Genomic DNA, 25289 nt, shown 5'->3' with positions numbered 1-25289 from the left:
AATGGAGGACTCAGGATGTGTACAATTCCATTCAAGCTGGGAGGTTTCCTCACCATGGACATGGTACTAATCACACACCTGTCATTTTCTGCCTCAGTTTCATCATTCTTCTTCTTTTTTTTTTTAATGTTTTTGTAGTGGTTTCTCCCAGTGAACCAGAGTAACTTCATTGTTGGAAAAGAACAAATTTCCTGAAGCAGCAGCCTCAAATCCTCTAGCCGCACAAAGGACCAAGTGCTCACTCTGTGGACTTCTAGAAAGAACAGCAACCCTTCATCTCCAGGACTACCAGGTGGCAGACACCATGAGGGCACCATAAATCTGAAACACCATCTGTCTGTCAAGGGAGGGAGAGCAGAGGCCTGTTTAAATGCTAAGGCCATGAATGAAAGCAATTTCCAGAGCAAGCTTCTTCCTGTTGTGAAAGGTTAACATTTGTTCAGCCATTCAGTGTTTGCCAGACTCAGATCTGTCACCTCAAGGAGTCTCCCAAACTTGGAAGCTTCTCCACTTCTTAGTGATGCAAACGTCGTGATCACCTGGCAGTGTCTGGGTTTGGGTGTAATCTCATTAAGGTGACACCTGTGAGTTGTTTTGTTCTTATGACCAGCCCTTGTCAAAACTGTCCTGTCTCTGGGGAGGGTAGAAGGGCTGTGGAGGGTCCCGCAGGTGATGCCAGGAAGGGAGCCTGTGGCTCTCCTTTCTCCCCTTTCTTTGCAAACCGACCAGGTGCGTGATTAATAGGGAATTGATTGGGGGTGTTTTGTTTATGGTCTGGACAAGAAAAGCTTAAGAAGCCAAAGAAAAACTACAGCCCTGGATCAAGAAGACCAAGTCAGCGGGAAGTACTGCTGCTGCAGAATGACCATGGCCCACTGCCCCTGCCGAAAAGAGCTCCAGGAGCACCACTGGGTGCCCAGCGAGGATGCACCTGTGCCTTCGGTTCTCCCCAGGCCAGGCCTGAGAAGTAGGGTCCATTCCCTCCTTTATACATCATTATACATTGTCCTGCTCCTTCTAAAGCCCTCTGCTGAACCTCAGAGCAGCAAAATGACAAACCAGAAGGGCCCTCTCCCCGGGGGATGCTGAGTGCACCACGTCCCCCGGGGTCCCTTTGGGCACCCCCTCCCCCAGCCTCTCCGCTGTGCGACCCTCGGTGCGGGCCCTGGACGTGGGAGGGGTCGCTGGGCGCGGTGGGGGCACGCCGGGCGTCTCTGACACCGGACGCCAACACCAGGGACCCTACGCGCGAAGCCGGAGGGAAGGTAAAAGGCGGAGCACCGATCGCTTGCGACCCCGCCCCTCGGGCCTGACCAGGCTCCGCCCCTTCCTCCCCCAGTCTCACCTCCACCGCGAAGACCCCGCCGGCCCCGCCCCTTCCTCCGCGCCGACCAACCTCCTCCCCTTGCAGCGCTGCGCGGTTACACTGGGTCCCTGCACGTGGGAACCCAGCCCACCTCCAGCGATGCCGCGCGCGCCCCGGTGCCGCGCTGTGCGCGCCCTGCTCCGGGACCGCTACCGCGAGGTGCTGCCGCTGGACGCCTTCGTGCGGCGCCTGGGTCCCCAGGGCCGGCGCCTGGTGCAGCGCGGGGACCCGAAGGCCTTTCGCGCGCTGGTGGCCCAGTGCCTGGTGTGCGTGCCCTGGGACGCGCAGCCTCCCCCCGCCGCCCCGGACTTCCGCCAGGTGGGCTCCCCGGGGACCCTGGTCAGGCCTGCGGGGTGGGGTGAGGGCCATGGGGAATAAGGCCGGACGCCGCTGCCCACCGCCCCCCGGGCACCCCCGTACCTAGCCACTCGAGACCCCTCTCCCGCAGGTGTCCTGCTTGAAGGAGCTGGTGGCCAGGGTCGTGCAGAGGTTCTGCGAGCGCGGCGCGAGGAACGTGCTGGCCTTCGGCTTCGCGCTACTGGACGGGGCGCGCGGCGGCCCGCCTGTGGCCTTTACGACCAGTGTGCGCAGCTACTTGCCCAACACGGTGACGGAGACGTTGCGCGGCAGTGGCGCGTGGGGGCTGCTGCTGCACCGCGTGGGCGACGACGTGCTCACCCACCTGCTGGCACGCTGTGCGCTCTACCTGCTGGTGGCCCCCAACTGCGCCTACCAGGTGTGCGGGCCACCACTCTACGACCTCTGCACCACAAGACAAGCTGGCGGGACCCTGGCGGGCCTCAGACCCACGCGCCAGGCCTGGAATGGCGGAGGCAGGGAGGCTAGGGTACCCCCCGGCTGCCGCTCGAGGCGACGGCGGAGCAATGTGGGGGGAACTCCACCTCAGGCCAAGAGGCCCAGGCCCGGCCTGATCTCGGAGCCGGCCCGGAGGCCAAGTGCTGGCGACCCCCCCGCGGTGACACCTGTGGGAGCTGCCGTGGAAGCCTTGTCTGGGGAGAGTGAGCCGCACAGGACCAGGTGTCCCTTACCATTGCCGGGCCGTGAGCGTGAGGCCGGCTGCCCTTCCTCTGGGCGGTCACGTCCCCAGGCCGCTCTTGGTCCCAGAGTGGTCGTTGAGACCAAGCAGTTTCTCTACTGCTCGGGTGGCAAGGAACGACTGCGCTCCTCCTTCCTACTCAACTCCCTGAAGCCCAGCCTGACGGGGGCCCGGAGACTAGTGGAAACCATCTTTCTGGATTCGAAGCCCCTGCAGCCGGGGGCTCCCCGCAGTGCGCGCCGCCTGCCCCCGCGCTACTGGCGGATGAGGCCCTTGTTCCAGGAGCTGCTTGGGAACCACGCGCGGTGCCCCTACGGCAGGCTGCTCAGGAAGCACTGCCCACTGCGGGCCGCCGCCACCCCAGTGGAGGCCGTGGGGGGATCCAGCGACAAGGGGTGCAGTGGAGTGGGTGTCTGCGCCCCGGAAGAGGACCTGGTCCAGCTGCTCCACCAGCACAGCAGCCCTAGGCACGTGTATGGGCTCCTGAGGGCGTGTCTTCGCAGGCTAGTGCCCGCAGGCCTCTGGGGCTCCAGGCACAATGAGCGCCGCTTCTTGAAGAACGTGAAGAAGCTCATCTCTCTGGGGAAGTACTCCAAGCTCTTGAGTCAGGAACTGACCTGGAAGATGAAAGTGCAGGATTGCACCTGGCTGTGCCGTAGCCCAGGTGAGGAGGTGGGTGCCATGGCCCCATAATCGGCCATGGCCCTGCAGGCCCTTCCTTCCCCTACCCCCACACACCTGGCTTCTTGCTACTGCTGGGTGGTTCTGTCTGGTTTCTCTGCCTCTGATCCCCTCTCCCACCCAGTTTGCATCAACCTGCAAGACTTTCATGGACTCAGGCAGGTTCTGGGTGCTGGAGACGGGCAGTGAGCAGATGGAATAGGGCTATGGCAACAGGATGGAAGCATCCAGAAGCTCTGCCCAGAATGTTAATTCATAATCCCTTTTTTGGCATTCATGTTTATCACCATGAAATAATGCCCCGCTGAAAGAAACAGGTTGGGAGTAGAACCCACTTTGCTGGAGGGTTCAAATTTAAGTTTTAATGGTACAGTTGCTATGCTAGGGCAGGGCAGCTAGATAAGTGAAAAGACTGTCTCTTGCACAAGGACCCTAGCCCATCTTTAGGAAGGAAAGCGTCATGAGGAAGCAGAGGGAGCAGCAGGACACTCCTGTGTCAGGGAAGGTGGACTATTGCAATGGGTGCTTGCAGGAAGTTTTCTGTCAAGCTGGCCTGTGGTGTCTCTCCCCCCAGGCCCTTTGGTTTTCTGGGATTAATGATGAGGTTCCTCCAGTCCAGCCACCACTCAGCCTCCTCTTGGCCAGCATCCTCCTTGTTTGTTCACCAGCACCAGGAGTGGACAGGACCAGCCACCCTCCGTGCTCCCCCTGGTAGAGGAGTGGTGGTAAGAATAGACCCAAGTTATGCTATGTTTGACCTCCCCCAACTCCCAAGACATTTAAGATTTTAGAAGAAGGATGGTTCAGAGCCCTCTATTACAGCCAGTCTTGCCCACCCAAATGCACATGATAGCCTCCTGTGGTAGGGGTCTTAAAAATGCCCATTCTCATCCCCCAAGATCCCAATTGCAGTGGTGTCCCACAGGAAGGCAAAGGGGCACACCCTCTCAGACTAACAAGAGACCTCAGGGCCAGGTGATTCAGACAGCAAATGCCCTTCCAGTAACTTGTTTTTTGGTTTGTTTCTTTTTAATTGCGGGAAATACCACATAACATGAGATGTATGTCTTAACCGCTGTTTGCATGTACAGGACAACAGTGCTGAGTATAAGCAGAACTGCACAGCATATTTCCAGAACTTGTTAATACTGTGTGACTCATACACCAACAGACCATGTGGGGCAGTGTGGGTGACTCTCAAATGCAGCAGGCTCAGTTCAGTTAGCTGTCACACGACTCGGGGGTTCAGCTTGCCTGTGAAAAGAGAGTTTGACTTCTGTGATCCTGTTCCCCAATTTCCAACAAGGCGTGACTCCACGGTGGTGTTTTTCCAGGCAACTGACCTCTGCAGCGTCTTTGTTCGCTCAAGCTGTACCCTAGGCATTTGCTGTTTTCCTTGGTTGGACCATGCCAGTTGTCTCCTGGCTGAATAAATGATGCACAGGACAGTCTTGGTCTCTGAGCCACCTCTTCTGATCACGGCTATCCGTGGTCACCTCTTCCACCCTATCCTGCTAGGACGTCCCTTCCTCTGTCCTGCCAGGTGTTCCATCAACAGCATCTGGGCTCCTTTGCTTTTGTCTAGCCAGCCTTGACCATTGTCCCACCTGCCATGCTGTCCATTGACTCCCGTCGGCTCTCTGGTCCCCAGCCTCCGAGGCCAGACTGCCAGCTAACTGCATCTGCTGCAGCGTTGCTAGAGACATCGCAAGATAGATTCCTGATGGAAACTCAGGCGCTGCCATCGCTCCCTGCTGGCTTACTCGCTGCCTCTCCCTGGGCTTGCTCATCCTTGGGCTGGTGGCAACCCCTGGCCCCTAACCTGGGCATACACTGCTGCTGGTTTAGGTTGTGCTCTGCCTCCAGCTCACATCCGACCAGATCACTTTTCCTGAATTGCCATCCCCAGTGTGTCCCTCCTATGGAGGCTGCCTTTGCTTTCAGAGAGGAGTCTGCGTGGGGCCTTTACTGGGCCTTTGTTTTGAATTCCATTAGTTTTTCTAATGGTTTTATCCTTCCTCTGCTCTCAGGTTTGTTGTGTCATCCTCTGACCTCTCAGGTGGGTGTATGGCTGTGCGTTCGCTTCGGTCCTGCCCAGCTGGGCCTGTGTTCTGATATGTTGCTCACGTTTTTATATCAACTGCGTTTAAGTATTTTGAGGTTTTTTCTGGCATTTCTTCGTTGATCAGCGTGTTGTTGTTCTTTTAATTTATCTTTATTGTTGAAAGTATTACAGATATCCCCTTTTTCCCTCGTTGATCCCCTCCACCCTGCACATCCCCCCACCCCTGCAGTGAGTTTTTTAAACATATATTTTAGATTTTCCAGATATGTGGATATTTTAAGTTATCTTTTTGTTACTGATTTCCAGCTCAGGTGTGTAGTGGCCTGAGGGACCCCAGCTATGTGAACTGGCTTTGTAATCTTGTGCATAGACAGTCTTCACCAGTGTTCCTTGTGTCCTGGAGGCCTGGTTGGTGTCTGTGTTTACTGTAGCAGGCTCGTTATGTGCTATGAGAAACTGTGTGTCCTTCCCACGGCCGAGTGCTTACCTCACGTGGGCAGTTTGTCTGGCTCCTCCTGTTCTGACAGTGTTTGCATGGTGGTTTTATTAGGCACATGCACGTTTGAGAAGTTTTATCTTCCTTATGTGCAGCTACTAATTCTTTTTACCTTAGGGTCTGTTTTAACGCCTTAGAGAACACCTGCACGGGCTTCCTTTTGGTTTGTGTTTACCTCTTACATCATTTGTCATTCTTTAATTTTTATTTCAGCCTTTTCATATCTACATAATTTAGATGTGTTTTATTAATAGCATATCACTGACATTTTAAGCTTATTTTCGATCCAGTGTGATAATCTTTGCCACTTTCCTGGAGAATCTGGTTTGTTTTAATTTTTCTGTAATTACAGGTGTGTCTGCATGTTTTTCTTCCGTTTTTCTGTTCAGTTTCTCCCTACCTTTTCATGCCCTTTGTCCTTGTGTCCTGACTGAGTGTGTTTTCACTCTGGTTTTGCCTCCCGGTAGCTTGGAATTATATTCTCTATTCTCTTCTCTTAGTGGTTTCCCTTCTCCTGAGCAACATAAGGGCCTGAGCATATTTTAATCTGGTTCCCACCCCAACTTGTATGCTGTTCTCCCACTAGCCTGATTATGTCCCAAATTAGATACTATTATTGTTTCCCATGGTTAATGTGTATTTAGCTTCCTCCTCACCCCTTCATTTCCCCTCCTGTCTTCTGTCCCAGACCTGCCTCTGGGTCCCTTTTCTTCTCCTTTACATGTTTCTATCTGTGCCGTGGCCCTTGTGGCAAATGGGTGATATTTGTGGACCTCTTCCCACAACGTTTCATAGAACAAACTGCAGAGGACCACAGAGGAGGACAGCATCTTGGTGCGCGTTTGGAGCCCAGCAGCATGTGGCTTCCCTTAGCTGGCGTGTGACTGCCACCACTCACCGGGTTGTCCAGCCTGGAGAACCCCAGGCGTTTCTGGATCTTGCTGCTCAATGAGGATGCCTGAAATCATACAAATCAACACCCAGCTGTCCCATGGGGAGAGCTCGTCTCTGCATTCTCCATTCTGCTGGTACAGCAGGACAGGTGGTGACACTTCACACCATCACTGCCCAATAGAAATAGAACGTGAGCCATGTGCATGATTTAAAATGTCCTAGTAGCCACGTTAAAAAGGTAAAAAAGGAATGGTAAAACTAACTCAACAATACACTTTATTAAAGGCCAATATATTGGAAATGTTGCCACTCCAACATGTAGTGAGTCAGTAGAGGCATCATTGATGAGGTGCTCCACCTTCTTTCTCTGCCCAAGTCCATGAGACCTAGCGTGTGGGGCGCATGTGCAGTGTCTGTAGTCTAGATCTGCTATTTCAAGTGGCCTGTGGCTGCTGTGATGGGCATGCAGGTGGGGTGAGCATGTGCTTCTCATTCCAGGGGGTCGCTATGTCCCGGCTGCTGAACACTGTCTGAGAGAAGCTGTCCTGGCCAAGTTCCTATGCTGGTTGATGGGCACATACGTGGTTGAGCTGCTACGGTCTTTTTTTTATGTCACGGAGACCACGTTTCAGAAGAACCAGCTCTTCTTCTTCCGGAAGAGTGTCTGGAGCCAGTTGCAAAGCATTGGGATCAGGTATTACAGTCAGAGCGTCGCGCGACCTGTTTCTTCCCTTTCTTCCCATCTGCAGATGCAGCTCTAGTTCCTGCTGCAGGTTCCCTGTGTCCCGCACCTCGGGGCCCCTCAGCCAGCTACTCTAGGGGCCGTCCTGACCCATAGGGGTCTTGTACTGGCATGGACTCCTGGAGGTCCTCTTTCCTCACCTGTAGATCAGGGGTTTGAGCTAAGTGATCTCTAGGGTCTCAAAGGCAGGAACAATGGTGCAAGCAAACCACTTATCCCTGGCGTGTGGTCAGATTCTCTTTTAGTTTGCACAGAGTAATTGGGACTTGTGTCACAAGAAAATGAAACCCACCTACTTGACAACTCACTGTGGGAAGTGTCTGGGGACAGGTGCCCACTGTGAGGTAGGATCCTGAGGCAGAAACTTCCAGAAGGATGACTTGCCTCTGAGTAGATTTGTCTTAGCTTCCCAGTGGGCAGTTTTGGGTACATTGTGCAGGATTGTGGCAGATGTAAGCTGGTTAAGCCCTCCTCCTCTCTGTGACCAACCTGGCCAAGGCGTCTCATGACCTCAGAAGGCTTGGCGAAGACCCTAAAGTGGCCAGATCAGGGTTCCCAGGCTCTATGCACATTTGAATCAAACCCAAGCCTGAGCCATATATCTCTGAAGGGAAGTGGCAACTCCTGAACCAGAGGCCCAGTCCCAGTCCTGCTCCTGGGAGGGGGTCTGGAATCCTTTATCATAGGTCTGAGTTGATACACAGTACATCCTGTTTAATAATTTAAAAATTCATGGTATATGATCATGGGAGCCAGGAAATTCCACAGGGACAAGAAGGTCACTTCCTTTGTTTCATTTTTTTAAGCAAACGGCATTAAACCTCAGGCTTGGTGTCTGGTGAGACAACTCCAAAGGGCCACAGTGAGGTGGGCAGAGTGCCATGGATGGGCCATGTTTTTGGGTCCAGAGAAGGAGCTTGCAGGAAGTGATCACTTATATCTTCACCGTGGGAACCATCACCCTGCCTGTTGGACATTCAAGATCTGTGATGGGCTGTGCTCTCCAGCCTCCCTTCACTGCCAGGGCCACAACCCAGGGAGCATTCTCAGCCTCTGCCCCTCCGTGAGTGGGTGTCAGGGCAGAGGCCAACAGGGAGCTGGGGGTTCCCTAGGGAGACAGTTCTGACCCTGTGGGGTTACACCAAGTAGCCGCCTTGCACATTCCAAGTGGCAGAACATGGGGTCTTTCTCCCAGGGGTCCTGTCCAGTCCCAGCCTACACTACCCAGGGCTCTGTACCATAAGGAACCCGGTGTCTGGGGCACCTGCCACGGAGGGCGCTCCAGCAGCATCTAGTGAGTGTGTCAGCCTCATGGGCACAGGCGTCTCCACAGTTTGACACACCTGGGTTCTTGTGTGGCTGCCGAGCCATGTCCCATGAGGCTCTCTGTTTCAGACAACACTTCAATAGGGTGCAGCTTCGAGAACTGTCGGCAGCCGAGGTCAAGCGGCATCAGGAAACCAGACCCGCTCTGCTGATGTCCAGACTCCGCTTCCTCCCCAAGCCCAGTGGGCTGCGGCCAATCGTGAACATGGACTATGTCGTGGGAGCCAGGACATTCCACAGGGACAAGAAGGTCACTTTGTTTGATTTTTTAAGCAAACTGCATTAAACCCCAGGCTTGGTGTCTAGTGAGACAATTCCAAGGGGCCACAGTGAGGTGGGCAGAGCCCCATGGATGAGCCGTGTTCCTGGGTCCAGAGAAGGAGCTTGTAGGAAGGCCAGCCCTAGAAGCTGCTACACAGGCTCTGAGAACCCACAAGGTTCTCAAGACATGGACCCGTGACACGAGGGACTGACACAGCGCCCATGGTCCTGCCGTAGCACGGGGGGTGCACGCTCTCCGAGATGCAGGGATGGAAAGGACTGGGCCATTTAGCCTTCAGGTTCCCAGACCTTGTCGGACTGCCCCCACCCACCCTGTGGTTAGCATCCCCTTCCACCAATGGTATCTCTGTGTCACCAGCAATTTTGACCCCTTCAGAGTGCCTCCCTGTAGTGTTTTTGTTGTTATTGGTGCTGCCCCCCAAAAGAAAGGGAAGCTATTGATGTGGATTAGGGATCTGGTTTGGTCTGTGAGTCAAGAACTCATCTGGGGTGGGGTGGGGGCCAGGTGGGAGAGATGGTCCTGCATGTAGCTACTTGGCAGTTTTCTGTACCTTGTTTCTGAGATTCCAGGGTGGGTGTCTGGGGATGCCCTGGGGTCAGCTATCTGGCCCTTTCATGTGAGGGAAGCTGGGTGGGCAGGGGGGTGCAGAAGCAGAGCTGCCTGTCATCACTGGTCCCCATAGGTAGGGTGGGGGCCATTGGGCCCCGTGCCCCTTGGCTGGGGGCATCCTGTGACTATGCCACCATCCTGGACTGGCCCTGCAGGTACAGCATCTCACCTCGAAAGTCAAAACACTATTCAGCGTGCTGAACTATGAGCGTGTGCGGCGCCCTGACCTCCTGGGCGCCTCTGTGCTGGGCATGGATGACATCTATAGGGCCTGGCATGCCTTTGTGCTGCGCATGCGAGCCCAGGACCCAGTGCCTCAGCTGTACTTTGTCAAGGTGGGTGCCCCCTGCCCCAATGAGCTCACTCAGCACCCTCAGGCTCACCTACCAAGTGACTCTGCATCGTGGGCCCTGGGCAGGATGTGGGGTGTGGCTGGCTTTTTCAGGGCCTCTGTCTGCCAGGGTGAGGTGCCTATGGTGGAGCTGCAGACTTTTGGGAGCAGGGAAGGCAGGTGACCCCGGCTCCATTTGGTAGCACCTGGCTCCCTGGGGCAGAAACTTTGAGCTTTCCTTGCTGTCATGGACTCTGCAGTTCTGTACCCCAGCTCCACAAGGGCCCTTACTCTTGGGGAGAATATGACACTGCCACTTGCTCAGGGTATTGGGGGATCACCTGAGAAGGTAGCACGCGTGGCTCAGCTCAGAGTGCCAGGGGCCCTAGTGCCTGGGTCATCCGCCAGGGACCTCTGCTCATCAGCTTGTACTCAGAGAGTATAGGCCCACCCTAGAGTGTCTTAGTCTGGGTGTGGAGAGAGGGACCCAGAGCCACCCTGGGGTACTCAGAGTCTGGGGGATGTAGGGGCATCTCAGCAAGAGCCCCACAGTGGGGGGGGGGGGTATGTGTGGCTGGGACAGGGCTCTGGAAAGGGTGTTCAGGGGCTCCCTGGTCCTACTGTGTCCAGTCACCCCAGAGTTTTCTAAGGGCAGGCTGGGGTCTCAGCTCAGCAGGGCAGAATGGGTAGGACCCAGGACATGGGGGCCAAGGTAAGTATGAGCGGCCTGTAAATGCATCCCATCTACATAGGTGGACGTGATGGGTGCTTATGATGCCCTCCCTCAGGACAGGCTGGTGGAAGTGATTGCCAACATAATCAAGCCCCAAGAGCACACATACTGCCTGCGCCAGTACGCCGTGGTCCAGAGAACTGCCCATGGACACGTCCGGAAGTCCTTCAAAAGACATGTGAGACCCATGGGTGTGTGCCATGAGGAGGTGTGACATGAGTGTGACACCTGTGGTCTGGCATGTGTTTGCCCCTGCGGTCTGGCCCTCCCGCATGTGTGCTGAGAAGCACTTCCTGTGCTCCCACTGCTGAGAGGTGCCTCCGTCCTTGTCATCTTCATACTTTTGTTCATGTCACATTCAGTCCTCTCTTCAAGCCACTCCTGCATGCTGCCCCTTCACAGGACCCCTGAGTTTGAGGAGGTGGCAGCAGAGCCAAGCATATGTTTCTTTAGTGTCCCCGTGGCTGCCCCTCAGGAGCCCAAGCCTGGCCCATGGCACACAGTGGGGCCAAGTGCTTTATGGCTGGGGCTGTGCTGGTTCTGTGAGGAGAGGGCCAGAGGGCACCTTGCCCAAGACACTTGGGCTTTGCTCACTGAGTGGTTCTGCCTTTGCGGTGGGGCTGAGGGTCCGAGGGCGCCCTTCCTCACAGCGGCCAGGGGCCTGAGGCCTCAGTGGTGCTGAGAAAGGACATCTGGAGTTCAGGTTGCATTCGAGACCCAGTTAGCACATTGGCGTTTCTGAGCAATTGTCATGAGCATCTTGGAGCTTGTGGGCACCCAGCCCCCAGAAGCTGTGCTGTGGGGAAGGCAGGAGAGTACAAAAAGAGTTCTCAGAAATTCTTGGGAAAAGCACACCTGAAAAACCCTGGGCAAGTCAAGTGAGTGTGGATTGCAAATCCTGAGGGTATAGCACTATACATTTGTGGACAGATGGTGCCACCACTTGCATCAAAGTAGAGAAAGTCACCAGCAGCCTCAAGGTCCCCCCTTTCTCCCCAGGTGCCTACCACTCTGACCTGCATTGTGCAGACCCTCTTACCTGTCTCAAATTCTGTGACCATGATTCAGACAGAATCCCATCTTCCCATCTTGTTTCCGTTGCTCCCTAGCCAATCTGAGAAAGAGCTAGGCACCCGGGAGCACCTGTCCTTCATCCCTCCCATCCTGGACGTGTTCCTGTGTCCACGCTGCACAGTGTGGCTCTGCTTTCCGCTGCTTATGGGTCTTTGCTGGTTCCCATTGGGAGGTTTGAATGCCGCTGAAAGCATTACTGTGATGTGGTGGATTCAGAGGTGGAGTTGCCAGGTCACAGGCATGCTTTGTTTAGTCTTAGACATCACCAGAGAGTGTTCCTAAGTGGCTGTGCCAAAGTAGCCATGAAGCACTCGACCCCATTGTGCAGCCACGGGCCTGGCCTGGGCTCCTGGGGGACAGCCATGGGAACACCAAAGTGGCATGCTCATGCTCACACACTTGCAAGTGTCAGTATTCAGGTTGTAGCCTGAATTTCCTGAGGGGGTGCCCAGCATCTTGTATGATCGTGACTTGCATTCCCAATGACCCTTCACATGGACATCTCTCCCATGAATGCCTGTTCAAGTCCTCTCCCCACTCTCTGACAGGCTGTCTACCTTTGTTGTTGATTTATAGGTGATCTTTGTATGTTTTGGGTACGAGTCCTCTCTCAGGTGTGTCTCGCCTTTTTCTTCACAAGTGGAGTCTTGATGACCAGAAGTTTTTAATTTTAAAGAAGTCTTTATCCATTGTTTATGGCTGAAACTGTGTTCTGTTTGAGAAACCTGACCCTGAGTCACCATGACATTCCTACATGTTTTCTTTCAAGATCTTTATTGTTTCAGCTTTTGTGTTCAGGTATAGGGTCCATTTTGAATTAATTTTTGTGTATGGTATTTTTAAACTGCTCTATTTCTGCTTAAATCCAGATTTCTCATGAACCTACCTTCCAGTTCATTGATCTTCTCTTTTTCTGTCTCTAATCCTCCTTTAAACCCACTTACTGAATTCTTAAGTCCAGTTGTCTTATTTTTCAGTAATCCCATGTGAATTTTCTCATACATTCCAAGTCTCTGGTAAAATTCCCCATCTTCTCCCCTATTTTATTGACTCATCTTTACTGATTTTTAAATTCCATAACTAAGTAGCCACCCACCCATATTGGATGCTATGATCGATCATGTATGTTTCTGTTGCTTCACTTGTGGTTTGGTTACACAGGCCTGTCATTTTTTTTCATGAGATGCTAGACTTTTAAGTAAAAAAATTTAAAACATCGGTTTCTGCATAATGTTTTCCTTTGGAGAGAATAATATTTTCTTGACGATTGGAGTGGTGGACAACCTTAATCCTACAAGGGTTGTCTTTACACTGTGTGGGGCTAGTCTCCTTCATTTTGCTCCTTTCCTGGCTGTGGCCCTCGGCTGTCTCGCCTGAGAGCAGGTGTGCAGCCCTCGGTGGGCCCTGGCTCCCCTCAGCCCCAAGTGGCTGCTGTGACCACACTTGGCTCAGCTCCAGCTCTGCTTCTGCTGGGTTTCCAGCAGTCTCCCCAGAGCTCCTGACACTGGGAGTTGGTGAGGACTGGAGAAGAAATCACTCACAGTTTTGACTCCATTATCTGGGGCCCCTCCTCCTAGGACCTCACCCTCAATCCTAGCTGTTTTAATGGCCCTGGACTCCAACTCTCTTCAGTCATAGCCCCCCACTTTCTGCTTAAGTTCCACCTCCCTGGATTAGACAGACCTCAGGTAGAGAATGTGGGATGCACCCAGGACTGGGATTCTAAGTCCATCTGCTTCCTGCCTCTCCAGCACCCCCAAGAAACTTTCATCTGCATTTTCTCAGTAGGCATAGTAGTCATGGGGAAGGTGACTGGAAGCCCTGTCCCTATGATTTTGTAGCACTCTCCTGCTCCCCAGGATCTCCGTTCTCCCTTTCCTGAACACAGGTTGCACGGCGGGGCTTCCCTGGGGTTTGTCCCAATGCTGACTTAGTCTTCCATGACATGACTTCTGCTTGTCGATGTCCAGGCTGGGGCTCAGGGAGAGAGGCATCTACCTGCCTCATGCTCTGCCCTCTTCACCGGCAGGTGGCCACCTTCACAGACCTCCAGCCTTACATGAAACAATTCGTGCAGCAACTGCAGAAGACAAGCTCACTGAGGGATGCCGTGGTCATCGAGCAGGTCAGTGTGGGTAGACACCCGGCACACTGCTGGGGGCAGGGCTGTGGACACGGTGAGGCCACCCTCCTTAGCCCGCAGACACTTGCTTCTGCCTTCAGCCAAATTTCTTTTTTTGCTGCCTTGATGAATTCTGTGCTACTGTCCAGCTGCTTCAAGATTTGCTAGAGACATCTTGCTTAGTTATGATCTTGAGGACAAAAGAAAATGTGTCCCCTTCCTTTAGGAAGACACATTGGATTTGACCTATGGACCTATTTTGAATTTACCTATCAGGTAGGAAACCTATTTTTCTTGTATGTGAGCAGAGACTTCCTGAGTCTGTGGCTTTCTGCACAACCAGTTTTAGGATCGAGCCAGTCCTTCGACTATGGCTCTGAGACCTCTGGATGCCTTTCCTTTGACCACCAGGGCCCCATCACATGCTGTAGTCACAGTGTGGCACAAGCTATCTGGGCCAGTTGCCATGGGTCTGAGCCACAGATGACCCATGCTGGCCCTGCTCGTTCGCTACCACCCGCCCCTTATCTCCGCTGCACATCTTGTTTGCATGTCCTTCCACCCAGTGCATCTCCCACTTGCTTTTCCAGAGCTGTTCTCTGAATGAGGCCAGTAGCAGCCTGTTCGATTTCTTCCTGCGCCTGGTGCACAACCACGTCATAAGGATTGGGGGCAAGTGAGTCAGGGCTGCCTGCTGCTACCTTGGTAGAGGGTTGTGTCACCTCTGGACAGTCCATGGCAGGGCTTCATGGGTGGGTGTGACATCTTGATTCACATCCCCCTGGACAGCGGTGGTGTGTGATCTGTGTTCTTTGTGTGCGGTGTACGCATATGATTTTGTGGTCTGAGCAGTGTGCCTGCACGTTTATGTGGTCTGCATGTGTGTCTGTGATATGAATATGTGCTTCACCCTTTTGCCCATGTCTCCCTCCAGGTTTTACGTCCAGTGTCAGGGGGTCCCGCAGGGCTCCATCCTGTCCACGTTGCTCTGCAGCTTGTGCTACGGAGACATGGAGAGCAGGGTGTTCCCCAGGCTTCAGCAGGATGGGTAATAGGCTCCTTGTCATTGGTTGCTTTCTTCCCCTCTTGTGCTCTGGTGCAGATAGGGCTGCCCTTTCTTCATGGGAGGTTTCATGGGAGGTAGTGAGCCGGCTTCAAATGTAGGCTGTGAGTGGCTCCCCAGTGCACCGGGAGTGAGGCATTTCCAGAGGACCCAGGCAGTGGCTGTGCTAGCAAGATTGTGGGGCCCCAGCCCTCTGTCCCCAGCCAGTACCAAGTCCCACAGTTTACTTTGTTCTTGTGCATGTGAACTCAGGTATTTAATGCCCTTTCTCGGGCATCTTTCCCTATCAGGGTACTCTTGCGTTTGGTAGACGACTTCTTATTGGTCACCCCTCACCTGACACAAGCGAAGGCCTTTCTCAGGTAAGGGCCTACACACACGTGTGTCTTGACAGGTGCGTCTTTGGCCACATGTAGCTGACTAGTATAAGAAGTAAGTCTCACCTCATGCCTGAGCTTCCCTTGGCATCCCAGCATCTCTGCTGAGGGCACGTGGCACAGACATGCTGTTCTGAGAACCTGGGCATGCAGTGCAGGAGCCTGGAGCTCACATCATGGCACCAGGACAAAGGTGTCCCCAGACGGGGAGCACAAGCATGGGGTCAGGCATCTGGACTGGGCTGAGCCCTCTGAGGTTACACACACACAGTGCACTGCATAGTAGAGGGAGCAATGGCACCTCAGGGGCCAGCCCTGCGTGCTTATCTGCAGCTTCTCATGTGGAATCTCTTTTCTTTGTGGTGGGCATTGGGAGAGAACAAAGAAGGGAGCTTGCTAAGTGACGGTGTTACGAGGCATGGGGATCACTTGGAGTGTTGGTCTTAAAGTTCATTTTGTTCAAACTAAAATCATACAGACAGGGATCCTTGCCTCTAGGGCTTGTTTCACAGTGTGGTTTTCCAAGGAAGGAGAAAGTGATAGAACCAAACTCAGAAGTGTCACTGCCTAAGAAGCAGTTTGCTTTGGTCACAGGGTTGTCTTTGGAGAACCCGTCTGGGTGGTGTCCCCATACCCCGTGTCTGCCCCTGAGGGATCCTCAGGGCTCAGAGGGTGCACAGTATTGCTGGGATGCACTGGGCCTCACTGCCCCACACAGTAGCCCCACACAGGATGACATGCAAATGTAAATTTATCAAGGTTCAATCACATGATAAATCCAGGACCCTGGGCACTAGTCACCTTCAAAGACATCAGTAACCACATGTGGCCAGTGGCTGCCAGAGGGCACAGCACAGACAGGAAGCATGGCCTCCATCGTGAAACATCTGGGGGACACCGCTGCTCTGGGAGTGTTGGGCAGGGAGGTGGCTCAGAGTGTGTACATTGGGGTCCCACCCAGGAGCTGGACCACTGGGGACATATACAGAGATTGCAAGGAGTCAGCCCATGTGATGGTGGGCCAAGCCTGAAATCCAAGGGGAAGCAGCAGGAAGGGCAGGAGCTCAGGCCGCTGTCCACAGGAGGACTCTACCCTCTCAGGACCACCCTGGTTCTGCTCTTGGACCCTTCCACTGATGGGTACGCCAACCCCACTATGGAAGGTAACCTCATTTAAAGTTAACTAATTGCAGATGTTGACCTCATCTACAAATACCTCAGCACACCTGGGGACTGTGGCCTCTGAGTGGACACAACTGGCCATTGCAGAGAGGATGTATGTCATCCATAGGCCCTGCCTGCCCTCCCACCTGGCCTGTCTCAGTTCTCAGCCTGGAGCCTGAGCTTATTGCTCACCTAACTTACCTGTAAACAGGGTCACATGGCATCCACTTGGCCTTCAGGATTCAGCCTCATGTTCCCCTCCCCTGCTGCCGGCCTCTTCCCTTCCTGGCAGCCACCCTGTTCTGTGATCATTAGTATCAGACATCCAAAGCCTTTGGAAACCAGCACCTGTAGGCCAACAGGGTTTCTGTGACCTCCCTTCAGTGCCAGCCCTTGCTCCCCACTGCCTCTTGGGGTTTTACCTCTCGTCAAGGGAGTGCTTCTGAGATCCTGGGTGGCGTCCCTCTCCTCTCGGTGGCTGATGTGAATCCTCTGCTTTAGGACCCTGTTCAAGGGGGTGCCCGAGTACGGCTGCAAGGCGAACTTGCAGAAGACAGTAGTAAACTTCCCCATGGAAGACGATGCCATGGGCGGCGCGGCCCCCCTGCAGCTGCCAGCCCACTGCCTGTTCCCCTGGTGTGGCTTGCTGTTGGACACACAGACCCTGGAGGTGTTCTGCGACTACTCCAGGTAAGTATGCCTGGCCAGGTGCACATGGGCTGGTCCAGTCTCATTCCTGCTTCTGTGTGTAACAGGTGGCTATGGTCTCGAAAGGTCAGAGGCTGAGGTGCCATCTCCCCCTTCAGAGCAGGAGCATGTCATTCTGTGGGGGTGAGGGGACTCACCAGGTGAGCAGTTTTCTGGGGTATTTTTGGTAAAAGGAAATTGTATAGCAGACTCGGGGACCCCAGCATGTAGGGAAGTGCTATAGATCTGAACCCAGAGATTTCAGGTCCTGCTGGACATGAGTCTCTGCAGTGAGGGCATGTACTTCAGTGCCCATCCACAGCCTCACTGGACATCATGGCTTCATAGTCACTTTTGATCTGCCAGGGAAGCAGGCTTATGGCACATGGGCCTGCTCTGTACACGATACCGTGGGTCCCTGCCTTAGTTCAGGCTGCCATAAAAGGTACCACAGATGGGATAGCTTAAACCACAGACATTCTCTCCCAGTCTTGGAGACCAGAAATCCGAGATGAAGGTGTGGACTGGCTTATTTGTCCTGAGGCCCCTCCTTGACAAATAGACCGCCGTCTACCCTGTGTTCTCACATGGCCATCCCTCTGCATTTGAGCATCTCTGGTGTCTCTCTCTTCTTAGAAGGACACCAGTCACATTGGATTAGGGCCCACCCTAATGATCTCATTTAACCTCAGTTACCTTCTTAAAAGCCCTGTTCCCAAACACAGTCCCATGGGGAGAGGGCTTTAACATGAATTTGGGGGACACAGTTCAGCCCTAACAGCCTGTTTCTCCCAAACCTCAGAGCTTGCATGCAGCCCAGCCTCAGGCCTACGGTGAACTGACTCGGGTGAACACAGATACAGGAACCTACCGTTTTATGAATAAAAGTACAGATTCCAAATCACTGGTGGAGGGCGGGCACTCCCTTTCCTTGTGCTGGGAATTCTAGCTCTTCTGCCTGAATACTCTGTGCCTGCACTTGCTTCTGTTTTCAAGAGGCTCTTTGGGAATTTGCTTGGAAAGGGAAGAGGCAGGCACAGGCACTTTCTATGGGCAGTCCGGATGAGTCACCTGTCTGTGGCCTCACTGAGCCGTCCCCTATGCTTCCTGTCCTGACCCCACTCCCTGCCCAGCCCCGGCCCCCCAGCTTTGTCTGCTTGATTTTCCCTCATCCTGAGAACTCTGTGCTTAGACTTCCCTGGCTCCCCCGCCTCTAGGCCCAACTCTGCCAAAACGGCACCGAGGTCCTGGTCCCTCACTCTGACGGTCCCCTGCACCACAACTATCACTGAGCACTGGAGCTGGGGTGAGGGCATGTTTGTGTGTTTCTTAGAGTGGGGCAAACAGAAATCACTTTTTTAGAAAGCTGTAAATTTATATCAAAGTTCTTGAATTGTTAAAACATTTTTCCAGTAATTTCAATTCTAGAAATCGAAGAAAAAAATCAGAGACATCATCAAAGATTTTATTTGACCATTTTTAAATGTTCAGGGTAGCACAACTTGCCACAGCATTGGATAGTTCCGTGCAGGGAAATACATGGCGGGAATGCCGGAGCTACCGGCAGTGGTGAGCGGGGCCCTGTCCGTGCTCTATCCCCATGTTTCCCATCGAATGACTGTTGGGTGTCAGCTGGGTTGTACTGAGAGGATGGTGGTGGGGTGCCCTCTTCTGGGCGAAGCCCACAGGTTTCAGGGACAGACTCATGTGTGTGGGGTGTGATCAGAGCATGTATTGACAGCAGGGGGCACAGGCTGTGTGATGGTGTGAGGTGGACAGGCGTGTCATGGAACACCCCCTTTGTGTTACAGTTATGCCCACACCTCGATCAGAGCAAGTCTCACCTTCAGCCAGGGCTTCAAGGCCGGGAGAAGCATGCGTCGAAAGCTCTTTGCGGTGTTAAGGCTGAAGTGTCACAGTCTGCTTCTGGATCTGCAGGTGAGCATGCAGCCAGCAGGTGAGCCCTGCAGCCAGCCGACTTCAGAGCTCGGAAGACCTGCTGCTCAGTCTACCTGTGGGAATTGTTTTATAGGTCCTTTTGTGTGTTTGAGTATAAGTATGCAGATGTGTGTGTGTGTGGATGTGCATGCATACGTGAGTGAGCATGCACGTGTGTGAGTGTGAATGCATGGGTGTGTATGCATATGGATATACACATGTGTGCATGTGTGAGTGTGTACATGTGAATGTGTGCATGCATGCGTGAGTGTGCATATGTGCCCCTGTGTGTGTGAGAGCCCCTTTTATCCCCCCTCAGGCCTCATCTTTCTCAGCCCCGGGGCTCCTCCTTGCAGTATGGGGCTCTGAGGCCTCAGTGGGCTCAGGCTTTAGAGCCTAGGGGCCCAAGACGTCATCCTGGCCGGCCTGGGTGCTTGTCTCCTTGTCCCTTCCTGCCTGGTTCCCTTAGGCAGCCCCAGCAGAGTCCAGACAGTGAGGGGTCACTGGTGAGGACCTGGTGGGATGTCACTGAAGAGACAGTGGTCCTCTTTTTTACTTCATTTGAGCTGGTGATAAAGCAAAAGAAATTTAAATTTCAGACATATTTCCATTTCCTTTCCTTGTGGCTCCAGGTGAACAGCCTTCAGACCGTTTACACAAACGTTTACAAGATATTCCTGCTGCAGGCCTACAGGTGGGCTCATTGGCTGCGCCACCACAGGACGGGGGCACAGAGCCACACACCGCCTGGGCCCCACTTTCCTGCGGCCTGGGATAGCACCCATTCCCTGGTTCCCAGGCCTTCACATCGAAACCTTCAGTTTATGAGAAAGCATTTTCAGTGGCAGAGGCTGCCTCTTTGTGCGCATCCACGGAGGCTCTGCTTTGTTGGAGGTCCTGTTGCTGGTCACCAGCTGGTGGTAGGAGGCCAGCAAGGCCTGGGTGTCCTTGCATGCCTGCGGGCTGACTCATCCTGCTGCGGGAGGAGGTCGTAGGAGAAGAGCTGCGGAGCGCGAGAAAGGCAGCCCACATGTGGTTGTGGGAGGCAGATGCCCTAGGGGGGAGGATCCCAGAGAGCAGAGGATCCAGCTGGGTACAGATGACCATCTGTGGCCACAGACACTCCAGTGCCCCCAGAAGGGGCTCTGGTATATGGCTCCCAAACAGTTCAGCCACCACTCCCGTCCCACTCATTGTGTGTGCTGAGGCCTAGCTGTGCTTCCAGAACATTTCCTGTCCCCAGGAGTTTGGCAGCCACCTGCTGAGAACTGGGGCAGAACTGAGAACTGGTGGGTAACTGGAGCCACTGTCAGGTTGTGCTGTTCCTTCAGGAAGATGGGCATTAACCTGGCTACCTGCCCGTCTGGCCTCAGGACACAAAGCCAGTATTTGCTTAGTGGTTACCAGGGGAGACCTGCCACCAGGCAGTGCAGGGAGGAGCTATCTTCCCATCTGTCATGGAGAAAGCGTTCTGCCCGAAGTCAGCCAGTGGCTGTAAGCCATGGTGTGGATGAGGGGTCCTCGGCCATCTCCCAGGTAGCGGGGAGACACTGGCTGGCTGGGACCTGCCAAGCTTAGCTCTTCTTGGACAAGCATGGGCTTCAGGCTGGAGTTGTTGGCAGATGTAATATCCACTAGTGGAGGCCTCTCCCTACTCTGCATTGAACACCATGCCTCCCTTGGGAGAAGGTCCTCCACCTGCAGAATGTGGTCCCCTTCTAGGCTTGGCTCCCCTCTCATGGCCATAAGAGGGAAAGATACCTCCACCTCAACAGAGTGAGTGTGAGTGAGGGGTCATATTGCTGACTGGATGGACACACATGCATGTTGTTCCAGAAGAGGCCCAGGGAGTTGGTGAGATCAGGAGCATAAGGTACCTGGAGAGGGGCTTGTCATGTGGTCACGTGCACATATGGGTACTTGTGCACACGCACACATGTATAAACAGGTTGAATATACATGTACATGTGCACCTGTAGACACACATACACATTGAAGCCAGGGAAATTTCCTCTGACAAACCTGATCTTCCTCAGGTTTCACGCCTGTGTGCTCCAGCTCCCATTTAATCAGCACATTCGGAAGAACCCCTCGTTCTTCCTCCATGTCATCTCTGACACTGCATCTCGCTGCTACGCCTTTCTGAAAGCCAAGAACACAGGTGCGTGCAAGTGACCCAGGACTGGGGTGACGTGTGGTGCTGGGGAACACCAGATGCTCACCACACAATTCCTGCATGGAGCTGCATGAAGCTGCCATGTGCTCCATTAGCACCTGCGGCTGGAGCAGCACAGGCCTGGGTGTAGTGGAGGCAGGAGACAGGGAGTTGGACTCTCAACACCTCACAGTATGCTTTAACTTGCTAACCACTTGCTGGCCTCATCTCGCCCACCCTCTGCTCTGTGGGCAGACGTTCTTCCTGATTGGAATGTGATGGGACACTTGGGAACTGGCTGAGGGCGTTCCCTGGATCACCCTGCCTTCTCCCAGTTGGGCCTCCTCTCTCATGCTCAGGGGGCGTTTATACAAACCTAGGCCAGTAGTCAGGAGGAAGCTGGGTCCTGAGCCCCCTGCCAGTTTCAGAGGAGGAAAGTGAGGGACACCCATATGAGCCACTCACCCCATCTCCACTCCCCACAGCCTTGTCATGCAGGGTCATGATCAGTCTGAGTTCAGGTTATATGTCTTCATGGTCCTGAGATTAACAGACTTTGCTTTCTGTTATTTTCTGTTTTGTAGAAGTTTGTTTGAAGAAGTTGAAAACATTTCAGTTGTCAGAATTCCGTGGTACTTGTGTTGGGGCTGCCCCTGAAATGAAGTTGCCTATTTGTCCCCTGCTCCTCGAGCCTGTTTCTGCACTCAGCTTGGCAGGGACCCTAGGTGTCTGTACTGGAGCACACAGTCTCTCCTGGGAGGAACGTTGGGGCAGGGACAAATGGCAGCCTCTTCATGTGTTCTTCCCCAGGGATGTTGCTGGGGACCAAGGGCGCTGCAGGCCCATTTCCTTCTGAAGCCGCTAGGTGGCTGTGCCTCCATGCCTTCCTGCTGAAGCTGTCTTGTCACAGCACCACCTACAGGTGTCTCCTGGGAGCACTCCAGGCTGGTAAGCTTGGGCAGAGTGTGCTGAGCCCCAAGGCACCCCTTTGTGCAGGTGCAGGGCCTGTCCTTGTCTTAAGTGAGCAAGTGTCAGCCCTTCTGTGTTTGAGTAACAGGTGGTGGGAATAGGAACCCCCAGGTGATGGGGTACGGTGACTCAAGGGTCACGGCTCCCTCACCTGGGGCACCTGACATGCCCACTCAGTCACTCCACCTCTCCACTCCTCACCTCCAAGGCTGACATTTCCCTCGGGAACTGCGTCTCCCTCCCTCCCTCTCTTCTCCAGCCCCCTCTGATCTGCGTGCCCTTCCTCCCACCCCTGGCCTGTGTCTTGGCTGCACTTCCCCTTCTGCCATGCTCTGACATCCTTACTGGTCCATGTGTTTTCAGCCATGCGGGTATTTTCTCTTGCTGAGGTTCCCAGTACCTGGAGCCTGTCCTGCACACAGTAGGCACTCAGCACACAACCCATCTCTTCCCGGCCCCTCAGTGGGTCCACGAGGTTGATAGGAAGTACATTCTTGGGTTTCTTCTGGGAGGAGATCTGATCTCAGTCATCTTGCAGCTCAAGTTCAGCTGTGCCGGCAGCTCCCAAAGGCAACACTTGCCACTCTGGAGGCTGCAGCTGACCCAGCCCAGACCACAGACTTCAAGACCATCTTGGACTGATGTCCAGCACGTCTCACAGCCTGGGGTGATGGGCTCCAGGCCCTCAAGCTCCATCCCAGCTGGGTCCACCCAGAGAGTCTGGCCACTGTGCCCCAAGACCCCAAGACATGCTTCTGGGTGGGCTGCTTCCTGGAGGGGGTCAGCCCCCAAGTCCTCAGGAAAGTAGAGCCTGCCCACCCCCACCCCCATCACCACTTTCTAGTAATAGGTTCATCCTTCAGCCACCCACCTCCAGGAGGAGGCAGGTAGGAGAGCCTGGTTGGAGTGTTGGTATCTGGAAGGGAAGTACCAGGGACCTTTGTCACCCTTCTTGCTGTGGGGGCACCTCAGTTTGCAGTGATGGCCCACGTGTGGTGGGCAGGTGTGAGCTCCTTCCCGCTGATCTGCATAGTGCTCAGAATTGAGCTGTTCACTCCCACTGGAACAGCACACACCCCAGCTGACCCCCCAGATGCATCCAAAGTCCATGCCTTGCTGAGCTTGTGCAGAAGCAAAGGTCCCAGTTAGCTGTTTGAGGCCTATCCTCGCCATCCACACCCATGCTTCTGACCTGCCTGTCCCCACACCCTACCCAGGCCTCCTGGAGCCAAGTGTACAGCACCCCACACCCACTTGCTGTCCCCACTTCCAGAGTCTTCTTTTCCCCACTAAACACACAGCCCCCACGGCCCCTCCTGTACTACCTCCTGCCTCCATCCCACCACCCCAGTAATGGGGTAAGAGCTGTGGAGAGAAGATCCTTTGTTTATTGTTTTCTTAGTTTTTAAAGATTTCTCTCATGTTTATATTAAAATATGTACCACATTAAGTACTGTTAACTACAGAAACATGAGTATTGAGTGTTGATGTGCATGGTCCTTGGTTTGGTGGGGCTGGAGGGTCTTCCTGGGTGGAGGTGTGGTGGGAGAGAGGGAGGGAGGGAGGGAGGGAGGGAGGGAGGGAGGGAGGGAGGGAGGGAGGGAGGGAGGGAGGGAGGGAGGGAGGTGGGTAGATGGGAAGGATGCTCCTACAGGGCGTGTGCAGCATGCTGGTGGGCAGGGAGGGCCCAGCCCAGTACCCACCCATGCCTACAACTGGCTCAGTTTGGAGGTGACCTGGGAGCTCTTGAGACGGCAGATTTCAACCTCAGCTCTGGGTTCCCTGGGGCTTGAACTACACTTAACTTGAGGTTAGGTCCCCCCAAGTTTCAGTTTAGCAGGTCTGGGGTGTGACCTGGGAGTTTGCACTTTTAACAAGTTCTTGATGCTGCTGGCTGGCTGGCAGGGTGGGGCCCCACACAGAACTGCTGGGGGCACTGGGAGGTTTGGGGGCTGGACTTGGGGCTCTCCTATGCAGTGGCCTGGGGAGCAGACAGCAGCTCCACTCATTCCATGGTCAGGAGTTTAGAGGTGCGTGGAGGGTGAGGTTATGGGGGCATGGGAGAGGCCGCCTGGGAGAGGTCACTGGGAGTCTGGAGGGGCTTGTATGAGAGTGGGCGGTCTGGGGCCTTGGTGATGGGGAGGAGGGGCCATCCTCACAGTAGCTTCACCAGAGCCTGCATCCCACTCCCCATGTCCCTGATCAAATCCCCACCTTTTGGGTCCACCCTGGCCTCCGGTCCCTGTAAGGAGCCCCAGTGAGAGAAGGACTTATCCACGGAGCTGCAGGTGTCATCAGAACAGGAAGCCGGAGTTAAGCCTTCATCTTTGTGAGAATGACCCCTCAAGTGGGAGACCAACAACACGCCTGTTGGGACCACTGTGGAGGGTATGCTGTGCACTGGTGGGCTATGCAGGGCACTGGACAAATGTCCTTGAACAGACCACTGGAAGGATTGCACAAAGAACAACGGGGCAGGACAGCTCAAAGGAGCATCATCAGAAGAAAGAGTCCCTACCAAGGGATATGACGCTCTGCCCTTCTCCCTGGGGTGGAGTGGTGAGCAATTTCGAGGTTTCCTTCCGGACGTCCCTGATGGGGCCACAAAACGTGACAGGTGCCATTGAGTGTACCTTGGAGGGGGTTGAGCATGTGCTGCGGTCAAAGTTTATGGATATTGCCTTGTTTACTACTACTGTGGAGAGTGTTCAAGTAAACAGGCTATGCATTTATGGCTGAGCCAAGTCCACCAAGTGCATTGTAAATGCCCAGGAGAAATGAGCAGTGAGAGGTTGAGTCCCACCCTGAGTGCTGGCCTGCAATGCTCTCGCTGTCGTAAATGGGGGAGGACTGACCTGCTGCCCAAAGTGAAGGACACCCAGGGCAGGTAGGACAGGACACAACTGGAGCTCCGCCGCAGGCCCCTGAGCTGACCCACCCTTGCCACCATGGGCTCACGGAACCCTGGGCATTTCTGTAGCAAACAACCCACGAGGTCAGCTATGGCTTTGTTATCCTAGAAGATCCAGAATCTTGTTCTCTAGGAAATCTGTTCATGGCAGTTTACTCAGGGTCACGCATCTTTACCCAAGTGTTAATCCCTTGAGAAGGGTGCATGCTTTGGGCAGGCTTCACTCACTAAGAATTTCTGATTTAT

At 54.2% G+C, this 25289-nt stretch overlaps 1 protein-coding gene across 2 annotated transcripts; it reads left to right on the top strand.

Annotated features, from left to right (window-relative positions):
• The first annotated feature begins 1413 nt into the window (after positions 1-1413).
• On the top strand, positions 1414-23617 carry TERT (telomerase reverse transcriptase). 2 transcript variants are annotated; one of them, XM_081132051.1, is made up of 16 exons: positions 1414-1684; positions 1815-3087; positions 7058-7253; positions 8697-8877; positions 9675-9854; positions 10603-10761; positions 13687-13782; positions 14370-14455; positions 14714-14827; positions 15133-15204; positions 16885-17073; positions 18882-19008; positions 19641-19702; positions 21045-21169; positions 21974-22111; positions 22671-23617. In XM_081132051.1, the coding sequence occupies exons 1-16, from the start codon at positions 1466-1468 to the stop codon at positions 22772-22774; spliced, it is 3321 nt and encodes a 1106-aa protein (XP_080988177.1). In that variant the 5' UTR covers positions 1414-1465; the 3' UTR covers positions 22775-23617. The 2 variants fall into 2 exon arrangements, with proteins under 2 accessions (XP_080988177.1, XP_080988178.1); XM_081132052.1 differs by lacking the exon at positions 15133-15204 and having other exon boundaries at positions 1417-1684.
• The last annotated feature ends 1672 nt before the right edge of the window (positions 23618-25289 follow it).

The sequence above is a fragment of the Miniopterus schreibersii genome (genome assembly GCF_964146895.1).
Source record: "Miniopterus schreibersii genome assembly, chromosome: 3".
NCBI lineage: Eukaryota > Metazoa > Chordata > Mammalia > Chiroptera > Miniopteridae > Miniopterus > Miniopterus schreibersii.
This window is presented reverse-complemented; position numbering and strand designations above follow the sequence as displayed.

Bases quoted from the DNA above. Each gene is read 5' to 3' on its own strand.
- TERT (XM_081132051.1), top strand. From the start codon at position 1,466: ATGCCGCGCGCGCCCCGGTGCCGCGCTGTGCGCGCCCTGCTCCGGGAC. The intron at 7,254-8,696 runs GTATTACAGTCA...TCTCTGTTTCAG, and splicing joins TTGCAAAGCATTGGGATCAG to ACAACACTTCAATAGGGTGC. The intron at 17,074-18,881 runs GTAAGTATGCCT...TTTGTGTTACAG, and splicing joins GTGTTCTGCGACTACTCCAG to TTATGCCCACACCTCGATCA.